This window comes from Budorcas taxicolor, chromosome X, assembly GCF_023091745.1.
Source record: "Budorcas taxicolor isolate Tak-1 chromosome X, Takin1.1, whole genome shotgun sequence".
Taxonomy (NCBI): domain Eukaryota; kingdom Metazoa; phylum Chordata; class Mammalia; order Artiodactyla; family Bovidae; genus Budorcas; species Budorcas taxicolor.
Window position 1 is genome coordinate 127,730,916 of NC_068935.1, and position 16,803 is coordinate 127,747,718.

General features: G+C 39.5%; 1 protein-coding gene across 1 annotated transcript in view; it reads right to left on the reverse strand.

The window, feature by feature from the left end:
* REPS2 (RALBP1 associated Eps domain containing 2) overlaps window positions 1–16,803 on the reverse strand; it is a 240,497-nt gene that overhangs the window by 172,980 nt on the left and 50,714 nt on the right. Inside the window, exon 2 of the mRNA XM_052663622.1 lies at window positions 6,086–6,209. Within this exon, the coding sequence (XP_052519582.1) occupies window positions 6,086–6,209 (124 nt within the window). The remainder of the gene's footprint in view (window positions 1–6,085; window positions 6,210–16,803) is intronic.

Here is a 16,803-nt window from a genome sequence, read left to right on the forward strand (position 1 = left end):
CCCCCATCTGAACCCCCCTCCCGAATCCCCCTCCCACCTCCCTCCCCACTCCATCCCTCCAGGTTGCCCCAGAGCACAGGCTTTGGATGTCCTGCTTCACTCATTGAACTTGCACTGGTCATCTATTTTACATATGGTAATACACATTTCAATGCTATTCTCTCAATCATCCCACCCACTTCCTGGATCAGAAAGTTGTGGTACATTTTCTGCCAATGGACATCTAGGTTGCTTCCATGTCCTAGCCATTGTAAACAGTGCCACAATGAACACTGAGGTACATGTGTCTCTTTCAATTCTGGTTTCTTCGGTGTGTATGCCCAGCAGTGGGATTGCTGGGTTGTATGGCAGTTCTATTTCCAGTTTTTCAGGAATCTCCACACTGTTCTCCATAGTGGCTGTGCCAGTTTGCACTCCCACCAACAGTGTAAGAGGGTTCCCTTTTCTCCACACTCTCTCCAGCATTTACTGTCTGTAGACTTCTTGATGACGGCCATTCTGACCAGAATGAGATGATACCTTATTGTGGTTTTGATTTGCATTTCTCTAATAATGAGTGATGTTGAGCATCTTTTCATGTGTTTATTAGCCATCTGTATGTCTTCTTTGGAGAAATGTCTGTTTAGTTCTTTGGCCCGTTTTTGCTTGGGTTGTTTGGGGGGTTTTTTTGGCATTGAGCTGCATGAGCTGCTTGCATATTTTGGAGATTAATTCTTTGTCAGTTGTTTTATTTACTATTATTTTCTCCCATTCTGAAGGCTGCCTTTTCACCTTGCTTATAGTTTTCTTCCTTGTGCAAAAGCTTTTAAGTTTAATTAGGTCCCATTTGTTTATTTTTGTTTTTACTTCCGTTACTCTGGGAGGTGGGTCATAGAGGATCCTGCTGTGATTTATGTCAGAGAGTGTTTTGCCTAAGTTTTCCTCTAAGAGTTTTATAGTTTCTGGTTTTACATTTAGATCTTTAATCCATTTTTTAGTTTATTTTTGTGTATGGTGTTAGAAAGTGTTCTAGTTTCATTCTTTTACATGTGGCTAACCACTTTTCCCCAGGACCACTTGTTAAAGAGACTGTCTTTTCTCCATTGTATATTTTTGCCTTCTTTGTCAAAGATAAGGTGTCCATAGGTGTGTGGATTTATCTCTGGGTTTTCTATTTTCTTTCATCGATCTACATTTCTGTCTTTGTGCCAGTACCATACTGTTTTGATGACTGTAGCTTTGTAGTATAGTCTGAAGTCAGGAAGGTTGATTCCTCCAGGTCCATTCTTCTTTCTCAAGATTGCTTTGGCTATTCGAGGTTTTTTTGTATTTCCATACAAATTGTGAAATTATTTGTTCTAGTTCTTTGAAAAAAACCGTTGGTAGCTTGATAGGGACTGCATTGAATCTATAGATTGCTTTGGGTAGTATACTCATTTCACTATATTGATCCTTCTGATCCATGAACGTGGTATATTTCTGCATCTATCTCTGTCTTCTTTGATTTCTTTCATCAGTGTTTTATAGTTTTCTATGTATTAGGTCTTTTGGTTCTTTAGGTAAATTTATTTATAAGTATTTTATTCTTTTTGTTGCAATGGTGAATGGGATTGTTTCCTTAATTTCTCTGTTTTTTCATTGTTAGTGTATAGGAATGCCAGGGATTTCTGTGTATTAATTTTTATCCTGCAACTTTACTATATTCATGGATTAGCTCTAGTAATTTTCTGGTGGTATCTTTAGGGTTCTCTATGTAGAAGATTATGTCATCTACAGTGAGAGTTTTAATTTGGATTCCTTTTATTTCTTTTTCTTCTCTGATTGCTGTGGCTAGGACTTCCAAAACTATGTTGAATAGTAGTGGTGAGAGTAGGCACCCTTGTCTTATTCCTGATTTTAGTGGAAATACTTTCAATTTTTCGCTATTGAGGATAATGTTTGCTGTGGGTTTGTCAGATATGGCTTTTATTATGTTGAGGTATGTTCCTTCTAGGCCTGCTTTCTAGAGAGTTTTTATCATAAATGGGTGTTGAATTTTGTCAAAGGCTTTCTCTGTATCTAATGAGATAATCATATGGTTTTTATCTTTCAATTTGTTAATATGGTATATCATATTGATTGATGTGTGAATACTGAAGAATCCTTGCATCCCTGGAATAAAGCCCACTTTGTCATGATGTATGATCCTTTTAATATGATGTTGGATTCTGTTTGCTAGAATTTTGTTGAGAATTTTTGCATCTATGTTCATCAGTGATATTGCCCTGTAGTTTTCTTCTTTTGTGGTATCTTTGTCTGGTTTTGGTATTGGGGTGATGGTAGCCTCATAGAATGAGTTTGGGAGTTTGCCTTCCTCTGCAATTTTCTGGAAGAGTTTGAATAGGATAGGTGTTAGCTCTTCTCTAAATTTTTCGTAGAATTCACCCATATTGGCAGGACTTCTGATGGATTATATTGTGAGGGAGGGGAAGGAGGAAATCAAGAACGTCTTCTAAGTTCCTGGCTTAAGCAACTGCATATGGTAGAGGTATTTAGCAAAATGGGAAAGACTAGGGGTTAAAGGCACACATACACACAGGCACATGCCACTCAATGACTCTTACAGAAGAAGGACTGAAAGGACCCACAACTCCCTGTGTGATAGGTCTTTCAGATTAGGCTCTCAGAGGGCATTCTCTTTCACCTTCAAGGTGTGTGTCATCAAACATTAAGCTAATCGATTTCAAGCAAAAAATTGGAAAATCCTAAATAGCAGCTCAAAGTTTGGCCCAGTCTTGCACTCATCCTTACTCAACATGTGCTGATTGCAAGTAACTTATTTAAAAAACCTTTAAATGAAGGAAGAAAATCCAGAATTGTGTGGATCACAATAAACTGTGGAAAATTCTGAAAGAGATGGGAATACCAGACCATCTGACCTGCCTCTTGAGAAACCTATATGCAGGCCAGGAAGCAACAGTTAGAACTGGACAGGGAACAACAGACTGGTTCCAAATAGGAAAAGGAGTACATCAAGGCAGTATACTGTCACCCTCCTTATTTAACTTCTATGCAGAGTACATCATGAGAAATGCTGGGCTGGAAGAAGCACAAGCTGGAATCAAGATTGCCAGGAGAATATCAATAACCTCAGATATGCAGATGACACCACCCTTATGGCAGAAAGTGAAGAGGAACTAAAAAGCCTCTTGATGAAAGTCAAAGTGGAGAGTGAAAAAATTGGCTTAAAGCTCAACATTCAGAAAACGAAGATCATGGCATCTGGTCCCATCACTTCATGGGAAATAGATGGGAAAACAGTGGAAACAGTGTCAGACTTTATTTTGGGGGGCTCCAAAATCACTGCACATGGTGATTGCAGCCATGAAATTAAAAGATGCTTACTCCTTGGAAGGAAAGTTATGGCCAACCTAGATAGCTTATTGAAAAGCAGAGACATTACTTTTCCAACAAAGGCCCATCTAGTCAAGGCTATGGTTTTTCTAGTGGTCATGTATGGATGCGAGAGTTGGACTGTGAAGAAAGCCGAGTGCTGAAGAATTGATGCTTTTGAACTGTGGTGTTGGAGAAGACTCTTGAGAGTCCCTTGGACTGCAAGGAGATCCAACCAGTCCATTCTGAAGGAGATCAGCCCTGGATGTTCTTTGGAAGGAATGATGCTAAAGCTGAAACTCCAGTACTTTGGCCACCTCATGCAAAGAGCTGACTCACTGGAAAAGACTCTGATGCTGGGAGGGATTGGGGGTAGGAGGAAAAGGGGATGAGAGAGGATGAGATGGCTGGATGGCATCACTGACTCGATGGACGTGAGTCTGAGTGAACTCCGGGAGATGGTGATGGACAGGGAGACCTGACGTGCTGCGATTCATGGGGTCACAAAGAGTCGGATACAACTGAGTGACTGAACTGAACTGAATACTTAAACCCTCAGTGGTAAAAAGCAGCATCAGGATTTATAAAATGGAGAAAGCCTCATATTTGGGAAAAGGGTTAATCCCTTATACAAGTGATAATTTAGACAATCCACCCCTTACACCGCCTCCCCCATCCCCAGGAAATTAAGCTATAGATCTAAGCACAGATCAGGTAAAAGATTTCAGTCTAACCAAATATAAGCAACAAAGGTGTCAGAAGTTTATTCTTTTATACAACAAAGAAGCTCTGAACTCTTCCAGAAGATGAAGTTGGGAGATACTATAATAAAGATTAATGATCATTTACAATGGAATGAAAACTTTCAGTGCCTACCACAAATCAAAATTCAGTGAGCTATAACTCTGAACAGATCACAGCAAACACTGACCAACAGACACCAAACCAGCCACTGAAATTACACTCCATCAAGAAATCTATTTCAAGGAACCAAATTATATAATACTGAGGGATGCTTTGGGGGTCAGGTTTTTTTTTTTTTTTCCTGTTCAAGAAACATTCCAGATTTACAGATTAGAATCAGGACCTTACTAAACAGAAAAAATCATCCAGAAGAGGCTACTATGCATAACAATAAAAAGCCTGGGAAATGGAGGCTGAGATCCTGGCTGGAGCTGGTTAGAACCTAACATCCTCAGGCAAGTTGCTTAATTCCCCTACACTTCCATTTTCACATCTGTAAAATGTGGATAATAACAGCACCAGGATAGAGACTTTCAGAGTTCACCCACATCCAGTCTCCTCTACTTGCAGGCACATGAGGGAACTACATCCCCCAAAGCCTGCTCTGCATGTCAGTAGATCCATGTGCCAAGTTCTGGCCAATACACTGTGAGCAGCAGTAACCTGAGTCACATCCAGGCCGGAGCATTTAACTGCTAGGCTGAGAAACTATTCCTCTGTTGTGGCAATTACAGGAACAGGTGCTGTGTTGGAGGTGCCACAGGATAAAGCTGCCAGGATCACAGAGCCAACACATGGAGGGCAGCTGCCCTGGAGGGTCACCCTGACCCACTGCAAAGCAGTAAGCAAGCCTTTGTTCCATTAAGGCACTGACATTTCAGTGGTACTTGTTTTCACAGCTTATTCTAAGCAATTCAAATTGACACAATTATCTAGTTTAGGTAAATGTCATGAGGACTAAATGATATAGTGTCTGGCACACACTAAGCCTTTAATAAAGATTAGCAGGATGACTGCAGCTTCCTGATGGTTAGTGTAAAAAAGCTTTGTTTTCTATAGTCAATTTACCAGAATCTTCTCTGCTATTTGGAGCTACAAGGTTACCATGGACTAACCATAAATCCTGAGCCCACACAAAGATCCACCAGGGACTTCACAGAACAGATAGGAATAGTTGGGTGATTTTTATCTCAAAATGAGGAAAAAGGCAAAGTTCCTGCGTAGCTGTGTAGACACAGGAAAGTAATTCATATCACAGTGAACTAACAAAAGACCTCAGCACATCCACTGAATAATCATGTTCTTTAAACAGCTTGGTAAAAACCAGTACTGAAGCAGGGCAAATGATGCTAAGAGCTTGGGGCTTTGCTTTTGGTTTAAGTCGTGAAAAGTGCTCAAGTATGTGGTGGGTTTGGGGCAGGAATAGCAAGATAAGAAAATGATAAATAAAAACTCTGAGAAGATAAATTCATTACGAAAAATAGCCCGCAAGTACTTAATAGGGCTTTGGGAATTGAGCGATTAAAAGATAATCATACTTGACATGCCTGGCGAGAACAGAAGAGAGAGAGAAGGGGCAGCGCCACTCAAACTCTCCTCGTTACTCAGTTCCTTGTCCCTCATAGAACCTTAAACAACATAGATTTCTCAAGGGGAAAATTAAACTGAGTCTTACTATTTTGCCACAGGTTCTAGAACCCTTGTCCCAATCTTTCTCAGCTAAAGAACAAAATCTATTTTTAATGGCAAGTCAGATAAAAGACTCGCTCAGGTCACTCTCTGAATTTTTTCTCATTAAAAAAAGAAAACTAAGACACCTGGTAAGTCTTATTTTATAGAAGAGATGGAAGAAGACACAAAAAATTCCACAAATGCTTACAGAACAGGCCTTAAACCCAGGTCTCTTTTTTATGACAAAAATGGTTCTCGTTAAAAAAAAAAAAAAAAAAACTGTCATGGATAACAGAATGTATAAATGGGAGATACTTACCACATTTAATACTCTCTATCCGCACAGGGAGGCCAGACTGTGCCGCAGCAATTAATTTCAGGGCAACGTAAAACTGTGTCAGACCAAAATAACCAACCCGCTTGGCACCACACAATTCTGTGATCTGAAAACAGACAAGAGAAGGGATGCTGAAAATTCCATTTCTTAACGGGAAAATGAGACAAGGTAGATCATGAAATCTCAAGGATTTCACGGGGTAAATAATCAAAAAGTCCCTGGAGAGCCTATGTGTATACGCTGGTGGGATTCTTCATCCTCTAGCTTGCAGGGAGGTTTTCAATTTGGGTAATTCAATTCTACCCACGCACGATGTTTCAGAATTAGGTGATTATTCCTCCTCTTTCAAAGATAAAAATAAAAGTGACAAAGGATGGCTGTTAATCTTCTTACAAAAGAGTGGCTTTTTCAGGGGGTGGACTGTAATGTACAAAGTCTAGAAAGTCACGAAGGTGAAAAGAGAACAGTTTAGTCATCACCATTATTTGTGGATTATCCCAGTTGATCGAAATTAAAAGTGAGTTCATTATTTTTTTAAAGTTCTCAAGCAAACTGATTTCCTAAGCATCAAAATTACATCTTGAGTGCACACTTCAAGGAAACAAAAAAAAGTACTACATACACAAATATTATTATCAAAATATTGCAATCTTTATCACTTGTAGACCTTAAACTAACATGATATGTCCTATTGGTAATTTAAAATAACAAATTAAATATACAATGACTTCTTTAAAGTTATTTCTAAGTAAAAGATACTCCAAAATTCAAATAATACTAAGTGGGGATAAAGAACTAAGAAGTACCCTCCCTTCCTATGTCCCGGAGGAAAATATTACATATTTCTTCTAGAAATGTTCTCTGCATGTATGTAGTACACACCTATGTTTTTCCTGTTGTTTAATCAAACTTTATACAAATAGACTATCACATACTATTTTAGGACTTGTTTTTCATTTAGTATTATCCCTTGACTATTCTTCTCTATCAGCACAATTAAAATTACCACGTTGCTTTAACAACTGCTTAATATTCTGCTATAAAGATATACTGTGCATTTTTTATTATTATTAGTTGGTTCCTTATGGATGGAATTTTAGATTTCCAATAATTACTTTTAGATTTAGATTTCCAATAATTACAGGAAAAATAATTATTCCAATAATTTCCAAAATATCACAAATGCTTTCAGAACAAACTATAAGCAGCCACTAAGTAATCTTAAGAAAATTACAATAAAAACTCAACTAGGATGTAAGCAAAAAATAGCAGCATAAGGGTCGCCAAAAATGCTCTCCTCCATCAGAACAATGAGAAACTAACTAAAATGGACAGAACTCTGGAAATTGACCAAAAGTTTGCAGCTTTGGGCGGGGGCGGGGTTGGGTGCAGTGATGTTATTCAAGAAAAACAGCCTAATCTCAGGAAGAATGGTGAGTTTTGTGGCATTTTAACTGGCCTTACTTCCATTCTCTTTCACTCCTACTCTGGGCATTTTCACTGTATTGCAGACATCCCCAGCCTGCAGTCATAGTAAGACTGGCAGCCATTGAAAGGACAGAGCTGGGCTTCTTGGTTGTGAAGACTACTGTTTGTCATCAAACTGGGTTATCTTGCAGCCATTATTTCTTCAAATATTTTTCTGTCCCTCTCTCTTTCTCCTTCTGGTACTTCCAGTAGTCTACTGTCTACTGCTCCACTAGGGGCTACAGTTAGAGGGGTAAGTCCTATCTTCTCAGCTATACTCACCAAGAAGAGTCCTCCATTGCATGGAACTGATGGGGGTTGGGAGAGGATGAGGTCACGGCCCAAAGGCTGCTGGCTCACTGTTCTTACTAAGATTTAGTAGATTTTCTTGAATAAATGTTTCTACATTTGCTGTATGTCTTCAGGCCAATTTCCAGAGACTTTAAATGATTGTCCTTTATAATTATTACAGTTAAGAGGTTATTTCACTGGGAGGAAGATCTGCTGAGTTTTTCACACTGCCATTCCAAAACTCTCAATCCTCTCAGACTGATTCTTGAGTGGAGAAGCAATAGAATGTTATGGTATAAAGAACAGTTCTTGGAGTAAATGACTTAGGTGTGAATCCCTGCCTTAGCACCAATCGGCTGCCTGTATAACCTAAGGCAAGTTACTTACCTTTTGTGCCTCAGTCTCCCCTTAAGTGTAAACAGGTACTCACCTCATGTAAGTTAAAGTAGCAGTGCCAACAATAGTGTCCATTCAATAAACATGTGATCATCTAATTTTTTGGCCCACTTGTTTATTTTGTTGCCATTCTAGCTGCATATTAGAATAACTTCAGTAGATTTTGAAAATAAAAAGAGACCTAGTCTCCACTTCCAAAGATTCTGCTTTAATTACTTAGTAGTGCAGCCCAAGCATGGGTATTTTTGTAACGCTCTCAAGGTAATTCTAAAGTGCAGCCAAAGCTGCGAATCACTGCCCTTTGGTAATCTCATTCTTTCCCAGGCGTCATTGACCATACAGAAATGCTAATGATCACCAAATCACTCTCTCCAAACCTAACAACTCGGATACTTCATGCAGTTTTCCAAAACCCTACTGGACATCTCTACGTGGATACCCTAAGCCATCTCAGACATAATATAAATAAGCCCTACTCATTTGCCCCTCCTCACATAACCTTGAACCTGCTGATCTTCCAGCAACCCTCACCTCAGCTGTTGGCATCAACCATACCATACCTTAAATCAGAAACTTATTTTCAATGTTAATCACATCCAGTCGATTCTATAACAGAACGATCTACCAAATCAAGCCTATCTTCTCATTTGCAACACCTTAATTCCTTCCTAATATCTCACTTGCCCATCATGACAGATTTTATTTTTTAGCAAAATTCACACAAATTAGCATAAAGCAGGGACAGGTTTCTTTTTTTTTTCTTTTTTAACTTTATTCCAATAGTTGGTGTTCTTCTCTCAACAAAAAAAGTCAGGCACTAGGATCCCACAGGCCAAGTGGTGCAGCCAAAAAATATTTATAAAAAGTAAAAAAATAAATTACATCACAATAAGCCATCTATCTGCGTGTGACTAACTCTCCACTAGGCTAAGCTCTATGAAATAGGGAGATGTGTCTTGCTCATTAGTTTCTTTGCCCAGTGCATTCTTTATGCTTAATAAACAGTGGTTGAACAGTTTGCTTGAACCAGTCTCCCCTCAGCAGATTTTCCAATTCCAGTTCATCCTCCATAGTGCCTACATATCTGCCTTTTATTTATTTATTTTTTCATATCTGCCTTTTAAAAGCTGACAATACTGTTCTCAGGCTGAAAGACATCTCAGCCTGGATCCTCACCACCCTCAGGACAAAACTCTATCTTCGTAGCACAGCACTAAAGTTCCTTCACAACCTGGCCCTGAGCAGCTTCTCTAGTTTCACCTCTTGACACACACACACACGTAGTCACAATTCTATAGCTGCATTCATCTTCTCTTGCTTTCCCAAAAACATCTTGCCCTTTTACACTTCTGTGCCTAGTGCACACAGTACACAAGATGGGGAACTAAATAGCCTTGAAGTCAAGGTTGGTCAGGCTGAAATCTAGTTTCCTCAAATATAAAATAGATACTGTCACTCCCATAAGAGTATGAGGAAAAAAAAAAAATAATGTACTAAATGAACCTGCTATAATGCTTTGTTGTTGTTTAGTCACTAGGTCATGTCCAACTCTCTTGGGACCCCACAGACTGCAGCCCACCAGGCTCCTCAATCCATGGGATTTCCCAGGCAAGAATACTGGAGTGGGTTGCCATTTGCTTCTCCAGGGGATCTTCCCAAATCAAAGATCAAACCTGCCTCTCTTGCATGGCAAGTGAATTCTTTACCACTGAGGCACCAGGGAAGCCTGATATAATGCTTAGCAATGTTCAATAATTGTTGAGTTCCATCCTATTCACCTGGACCTGGAACATTCTCCCTCCCTACTAGATTAAACTCAAATGTTACAGGCTCTATAGCTTCTTCCCAAGTTCCCAGGTATAGTCTATTTTCCCAGTATACACTCTGATTATTCAAATATCTATAAATGTCTATTACATGATATATTATTATCTTGGATATGTTCCAAAACAAATGAGGGGAAAGGAGTAAGTGAAGACTATGGGTGAAACAAGTATTATCAAGAGTTGCAAATGACTGAAGCTGGGTGATAGGTTCGTGAAGATTCATTCTCCTACTGTGTATTTCTTTAAGTTTATTTGTTTTATTATTTTTGGCTGTGCTTGATCTTCATTGATGCACATGGGCTTTCTCTAGTTGCAGTGAATGGGGGCTACTGTCTAGTTGTGGCGCATGGGTTTCTTATTGAGATGGCTTTTCTTGTTGCAGAGCTCAGGCTCTAGGAGTGTGGACTTCAGTAGCTGAAGCACATGAGCTCAGTAGTTTTGGCACGTGAGCTCAGTAGTTGTGTGGCATGGGCTTAGTTGCTGTGAGGCATGTAGGATCTTCCCAGACCAGGGATTTAACCTGTGCCCCCTGCATTGGCAGGTGGATTCTTTCTTTTTTTATTATTTTTTAAATATAAATTTATTTATTTTAATTGGAGGTTAATTACTTTACAATATTGTATTGGTTTTGCCATACATCAACATGAATCTGCCACAGGTATACACGTGTTTCTCAACCACTGGATCACCAGGGAAGTCCCCCCTACTGCATATTTTGTAGACATTTGAAATTCTCCATTTTCAAGCATTTTAATGTCTATTTCAACACTTATCACATATTATAATTATCTGTTTATCTTTTCCTCCCATTAAAATTTTTCTCTCCTAGGGCAAGGGCTAACTTCTATCAAGCTCCTAGTGCAACGATAGACACCCAGGATACAGTCCAAAAAATTCTCAATCAAGTAAATGAAGCAAAGCTTACAAATAAAATGTAATTGAGTTTTACAATACATTCCTTATTGTGAATAAATAAATTACACACCTTCAGATACAAGCTTGCCTATACATGGAAAAAACCAACATCATCAATACAGCTGTCTTGTAAAATAATTCCTAATATTGATAAATTATGATCCTTGGTATGGAAACAATTCAACAACCATAGTTCAGTCAGTGTTAATAAATTATCAAGGTAACCTTCAGTTAGTCCTTTACCGTATCTACCACATGGAACTAGAAAAGTTCTTAACTAAAGGTCATTGAAATTTCTGCTAAAACATTCACTATGGTACTTTCAAACTAACACCCAAATCTCACATTAGTAAACTGCCTTATTTACCTTGGGATCTGCCCTTAGCTGCCATACACCAGTAGAAGCACTACTTTGTAGCCATCGTAGAAGATACACACATAAATGAGGTAAGCCCATACATAGGTCACCTTTCTTTCTCTTTGTCTAAAAGACATGCCAAGAACTCTCTGAAATATTCAAGCAGCAAAGAAGATAAATTATAGGCCTTTGGAACTTATATATGGAGCCTCATAAACCTGAGACTTCTCATTCCAAAAAGTAGGTTAATTCTGTTTTTTTCTTTATTGAGGTTCAAAATGTTCTAATTCTAAATTCTCCACGGAAAAGCTCTAAATTGTGGGTAGAAATGTTTTAATGCAATCTAAAGAAAAAATGGCAGTACCTTACCCCAGATACTCAATTAACAGGGGATATTTTATATAACTGCTCCTTCAAACAGTCCCAGTTGCCAAATTTTTCTCAAAATAAAGAAAAAATGGAAAGATTCCACTCCTCTTCTTTAGTCTAAATTCCAAAACTGCAACCCTCTCAGCTGGACCCATCTTAAGTTACACATTGTGGACATTTCTAATGCAGAACAAGAATCTATGGACTCAAGTTTGTTTTCTCAGGTGGACGGCAAAAGATAAAAAAAACAGAAATGGATGAAATCAACTTCCTCACAGCGTACATATGCACACTCAACTGTTGGAGTGCTGGATATGCATCAGAAAAACTCATCGGCCATTTGGGAGGAACCTGGACAAAGTTCTGGAAGAAGATGGAAGGCCACTAAAATAGCTTCCCTCCTACCTAATTCTGAAAGATTAAGTGGCTATGCTGAGTAATCAGTCCACACCGGCTTGCCTGAAATAATACTTTATTTCCAAGCTGAAATGTAATAAGTTTTCAAAACTGTTCAAAGGTTTGAATAAGCTTCTCTCTTTCAAGTATTTTTAAAGACTTCCTTAGAGAGATTTAAAAATCCAAAGTCCTGGTGGGAGGGGTTGAAAGAATGCTCCAAGAACACTAGTGGACCCCTATTTTCTATTCTCTCTCCACCACAGCTGGCCAAGTTCAGGGTCTCTGCTCACACATCTACTACTTCAAGTCGAGTCCCCAGACTTCTGCAACCTCACACACCATCCTCCACATTCCCTCCATATCTTATTGAAACAAGACTACTCCCAACTCAAACAGGCTTCTGGAGTTCCTCATGCCCTTTCCTATAAAACCCAGAGCACAGTTTTGAGGCCCTCTCATCTGGCCCAAACTACCTTTCCAACAAGCCCACCCATGTCTGTCTCCTCCCCACTCTGCATCCAAAACTTCAGCCACCCCAGATGCTAACAGGTCTCTCAACACAGGACAGCCAGGCAGGCCTCTGGGCACCTGCCATGTCTCCCACCTGGAAGCTGGATGCCTCCCACCCACCAGACTCTTTCTTCAAATCACCTCAAGACCAACCTTACCTTTGGAACCATACTCAATTCCACATGGAATGTTTTCTTCACTCTCATTGTCCTCACTACTTTTCTATCATATCACTAGCCTTGTAACACAGCAAAATCAGTATTCTGGTCATTGTCTCCACTGTACTCCATCTCTTTCCTCTACCCCACAAGTGCCCAGCACAAGGTAAAAAGTGTATCTTTTATCACAGGTGTCCCCCAGGACTCATATTTTAGGGTTCTTACTACATGTTCAGCTGCTCAATAAATGTTTGTTGAATTAATTAGTTTTCATAGCACATAGTAGCAGAATGCTCTTCTTTCTCTTATCTTGTAATTACTTTTACAAGTGGCTGCTAAATGAGCTTTAGTCATCTTACACTATAGAGCCTGAAGAGCTCCTGCAGGAATATAACAGCATATTAGCTGCTCTGTCCCCTTCCTGCACAGCTAGAACAGACTGGTCAGGATCAGAGCATGAGAAGCAGCCTGCACTGCACTCTGCCCTGGTCCTTGGCCTCTACCCCTTGTCCTCAATCTCACAGCCAAGGACACCTCAGCGATGCTCCAGCCACTCAGAGCCCTCAAGATGCACTGTCAGCTTCTACCTCCAGCCTCCTTCTGCTTAGCATACCTCCAGAAGATGACAGCCCACACACTGGCACCCTCAAAAACAGACATAAAGAGAATTTAAAGCACAAGCTTGTAAGTTGTACCTCAGCCTCTCGGAAAATAGCTGAAGAGTCAGGTTCACTATCCTGGATTTTCCTTTCCTACTCATGTATATGTTCTAAATATCAAAAGGGACTTTCAATCCAGAGGGACCTAGGTGAGCCACCCAAGAAAATATGAATCCCCATGTCTGATCACCCAACATGACGTGCCACAGCACATGCCTAAGCCAAACCCTCACCCCATTAAAGAGAGGACAGACATTCAATGCTCAGGTGTGACTTCAGACACGGAAGCCTACTAATACCTAAAAGTACTTATTAAAGTGTCCTGGGCACCATCCCACTGAAAACGCTGCACTCAATGCCAAGTCAGGAAGTGAGCTGCACTGAACAAAACAACTCACTCTTTTCTCTCTCTTATCCTCCCCCAACTTACTTTTCCTCCCTTCCTCCTTTCCCTCCCTCTCAGACCTGTAAATAGTTTATTGCATGCTTAGTTGCCAAGTCATGTCCAACTCTTTGAGATCTCATGACCTGCAGCCCACCAGGCTCCTCTGTCCATGGGATTTTCCAGGCAAGAAAACTGGAGTGGGTTGCCATTTCCTCCTCCAGGGGATCTTCCCGACCCAAGGATTGAACCCATGTCTCCTGTGTCTCCTGTACTGGCAGGCGGATTCTTTACCACTGAGCCACCTCTCAAAACAGGACTATCTCCTATACCATTACCACATCTGAGGAAGTCAACAGTATAATCACACTGTATGGTCCATACTCTCATGTTCTCAACTGTCTTAAAAATGGTCCACAGAACTGAATTTCCTTTCTCCCATCCAGGACTTAATGTTCATGCATTACATTTTTATCTTGTGTTTCCATGGTCTTTCCCCAATCTAGAACAATCTCACCCTGTTCTTCATGACACTGAATCTTTTCAAGAGCTCAGGCCAGTTGTCCTGCAGAATATCCCACATTTTGAGTTTCTGTCTCCTTGGGATAACATTCAAGTCAAACTTTTCTGGCAAGGACACCACACGGTGACATCATGGTATAGTAAGAGGTATACATCAGTGAGGGGTACACAATTTCAGAACATCCCACCACTAATTGCTAAGCTTGGCCACTTGGTTAAGATGGTGACTGCTAGATCTCTCCACTGCAAAAACATGTTTTCACATAATACATTGAGAACTTTTGAAAATTCTATTCCCTGACAAACTGACTTTTGACTCTGCTCAATACTAATTCCAAGTAAGTTTAGCTAAATGACATCAGCATCTACAGAACTAGAATCTTAACAAAAAAACCATAACAAAGATAGGATGATATTTATTCCACGGCTGTCATTACCTCCAGTTTATGCACAAATAAATGCCACAACTCAGAAACTTAACTGACGTGTTCAAGGTCACAAGTTCAGAGCCAAAGTTCAGAGCCAGCACGCAAACCTCTATGTGCCTGGGTCCAAATGTAAAGGCTTTTCCATTACATCAGGGGTTGGAAAATTGATGTTCATAGGCCAGATCTGGCCCACTGCCTAGTCTTATATGGTTTTTACAGATGAACATTTGCAGTCAATTTGATGGTAGGGAACACTAAACTTTGAATCCTATGAGACAAAATGTTATCTCCAAAATAAGAATTCCATGCTTCTTACTAGTAGATCTGTATTACTCTCCTGAAAAAAAAAAAAAAAACCTGTATTCAATTATCATATTTTTAATTTTGTCAATAAAAGCTCTGAGGAAATTTGTTTTCTCTCTTGTTATATGAGTACCTATATAGTATCCTCAATTTTGTCTCTTGACCCTCAAAGCCTAATATTTACTACCAGACCCTTCAGAGAAAGGGTTACCAGTCCCTGATGAGACACTGCCTCCCAGAGTTATACATGACATCCTGTGGATACACTCAAAGACATATAGCAAGGTATTTTCCTAAAATAATTAGCGGCACTAAGCAAATACCAACTTAAACAGTGAACACTTCTACTAGAGGAAAAGAACACAATTGTATCCCCCCATTTTCCACCCATTTATATACATTTGTTTAAAATTTTCAGAAGCTTTTGAACTAGGGCTTCCTACATTACTATAAACTTCCACAGCAACCAACTGGAGCTGTATTTCAGATACAAGCAAAATCTATGCAATAATTCACATACTAAAAATAGGATTTTGCTTTTGTCTGCCTTACTGAGATAGTATAATTGACAAATAAAATTGTCATATATGTAAAATGACCAATGTGATGATCTGATGTACATATAGACTGTGAAAGGATTTCCACTATCGAGTTAATTTATACATTCATCACCTCTCATATTTACCTTTTGTGTATGTGTGAGAACACTTAAGTTTTACTCTTTAAACAAATTTTAATTATACAATACCATTATCAGCTACAGTCACCATATTATAGGGCTTCCCTGATAGCTTGGTTGGTAAGGAATCCACCTGCAATGCAGGAGACCCCGGTTCGATTCTTGGGTTGGGAAGATCCGCTGGAAAAGGGATAGGCTTCCCACTCCAGTATTCCTGGGCTTCCCCTTGTGGCTCAACTGGTAAAGAATCCACCTGCAATGCGTAAGACCTGGGTTCAATCCCTGGGTTGGGAAGATCCACTGGAGAAGGGAAAAGCTACCCACTCCAGTATTCTGGTCTAGAAAATTCCACTGACTGTGTAGTCCATCGGGTCACAGAGTTGGACACGACTGAGTGACTTTCACTTTTCACCATATTATATATTATACAGCAGATCCTCAGATCTCATTCATCTTAGAGCTGAAAATTTATACCCTTTCAATAACAATTCCCACTATTTCCCCCACCCTACCATCCTTGGCAACCATCATTCCATTTTCTGTTTCTATAAGTTCAACATTTGTCTTCTTTTTTCAGATTCCATATATAAGTGATATCATACAGTATTTTTCTGTCTTATTTCACTTATTTGCTTTTTAGTTTTAAAAAGAAAAGGTGTTATAAATCTTCATAACCATTCTTTGAAGACATCCTTATGCATTTGTGAGCACATAATGATCTAAGATCTCCCAACATATAAGCTACTCCCAAGTTGCAAACCATTTTTTGGAAATTAGATTATCTTTCAGATTCCCCCAAGATGCCATTTAATTTAGGACCAGAGCCTATAATAAATTATACACCAAATCCAGTCAAGATAATTAATTGATAGATGAATGAATGAATGACAGAGGTTATGACCCCAGATCTGGTTTGTCAGCATTCTTGGCCCAAGGCCAAAACTCACCCAAGTAGTGGGGAAAACCCAGCCTGTGACCCTGACTCAGATGGGACCTGAACAGGGAAAAGACTCGAGGCAAAAAAAACAGGAACCTGTATAC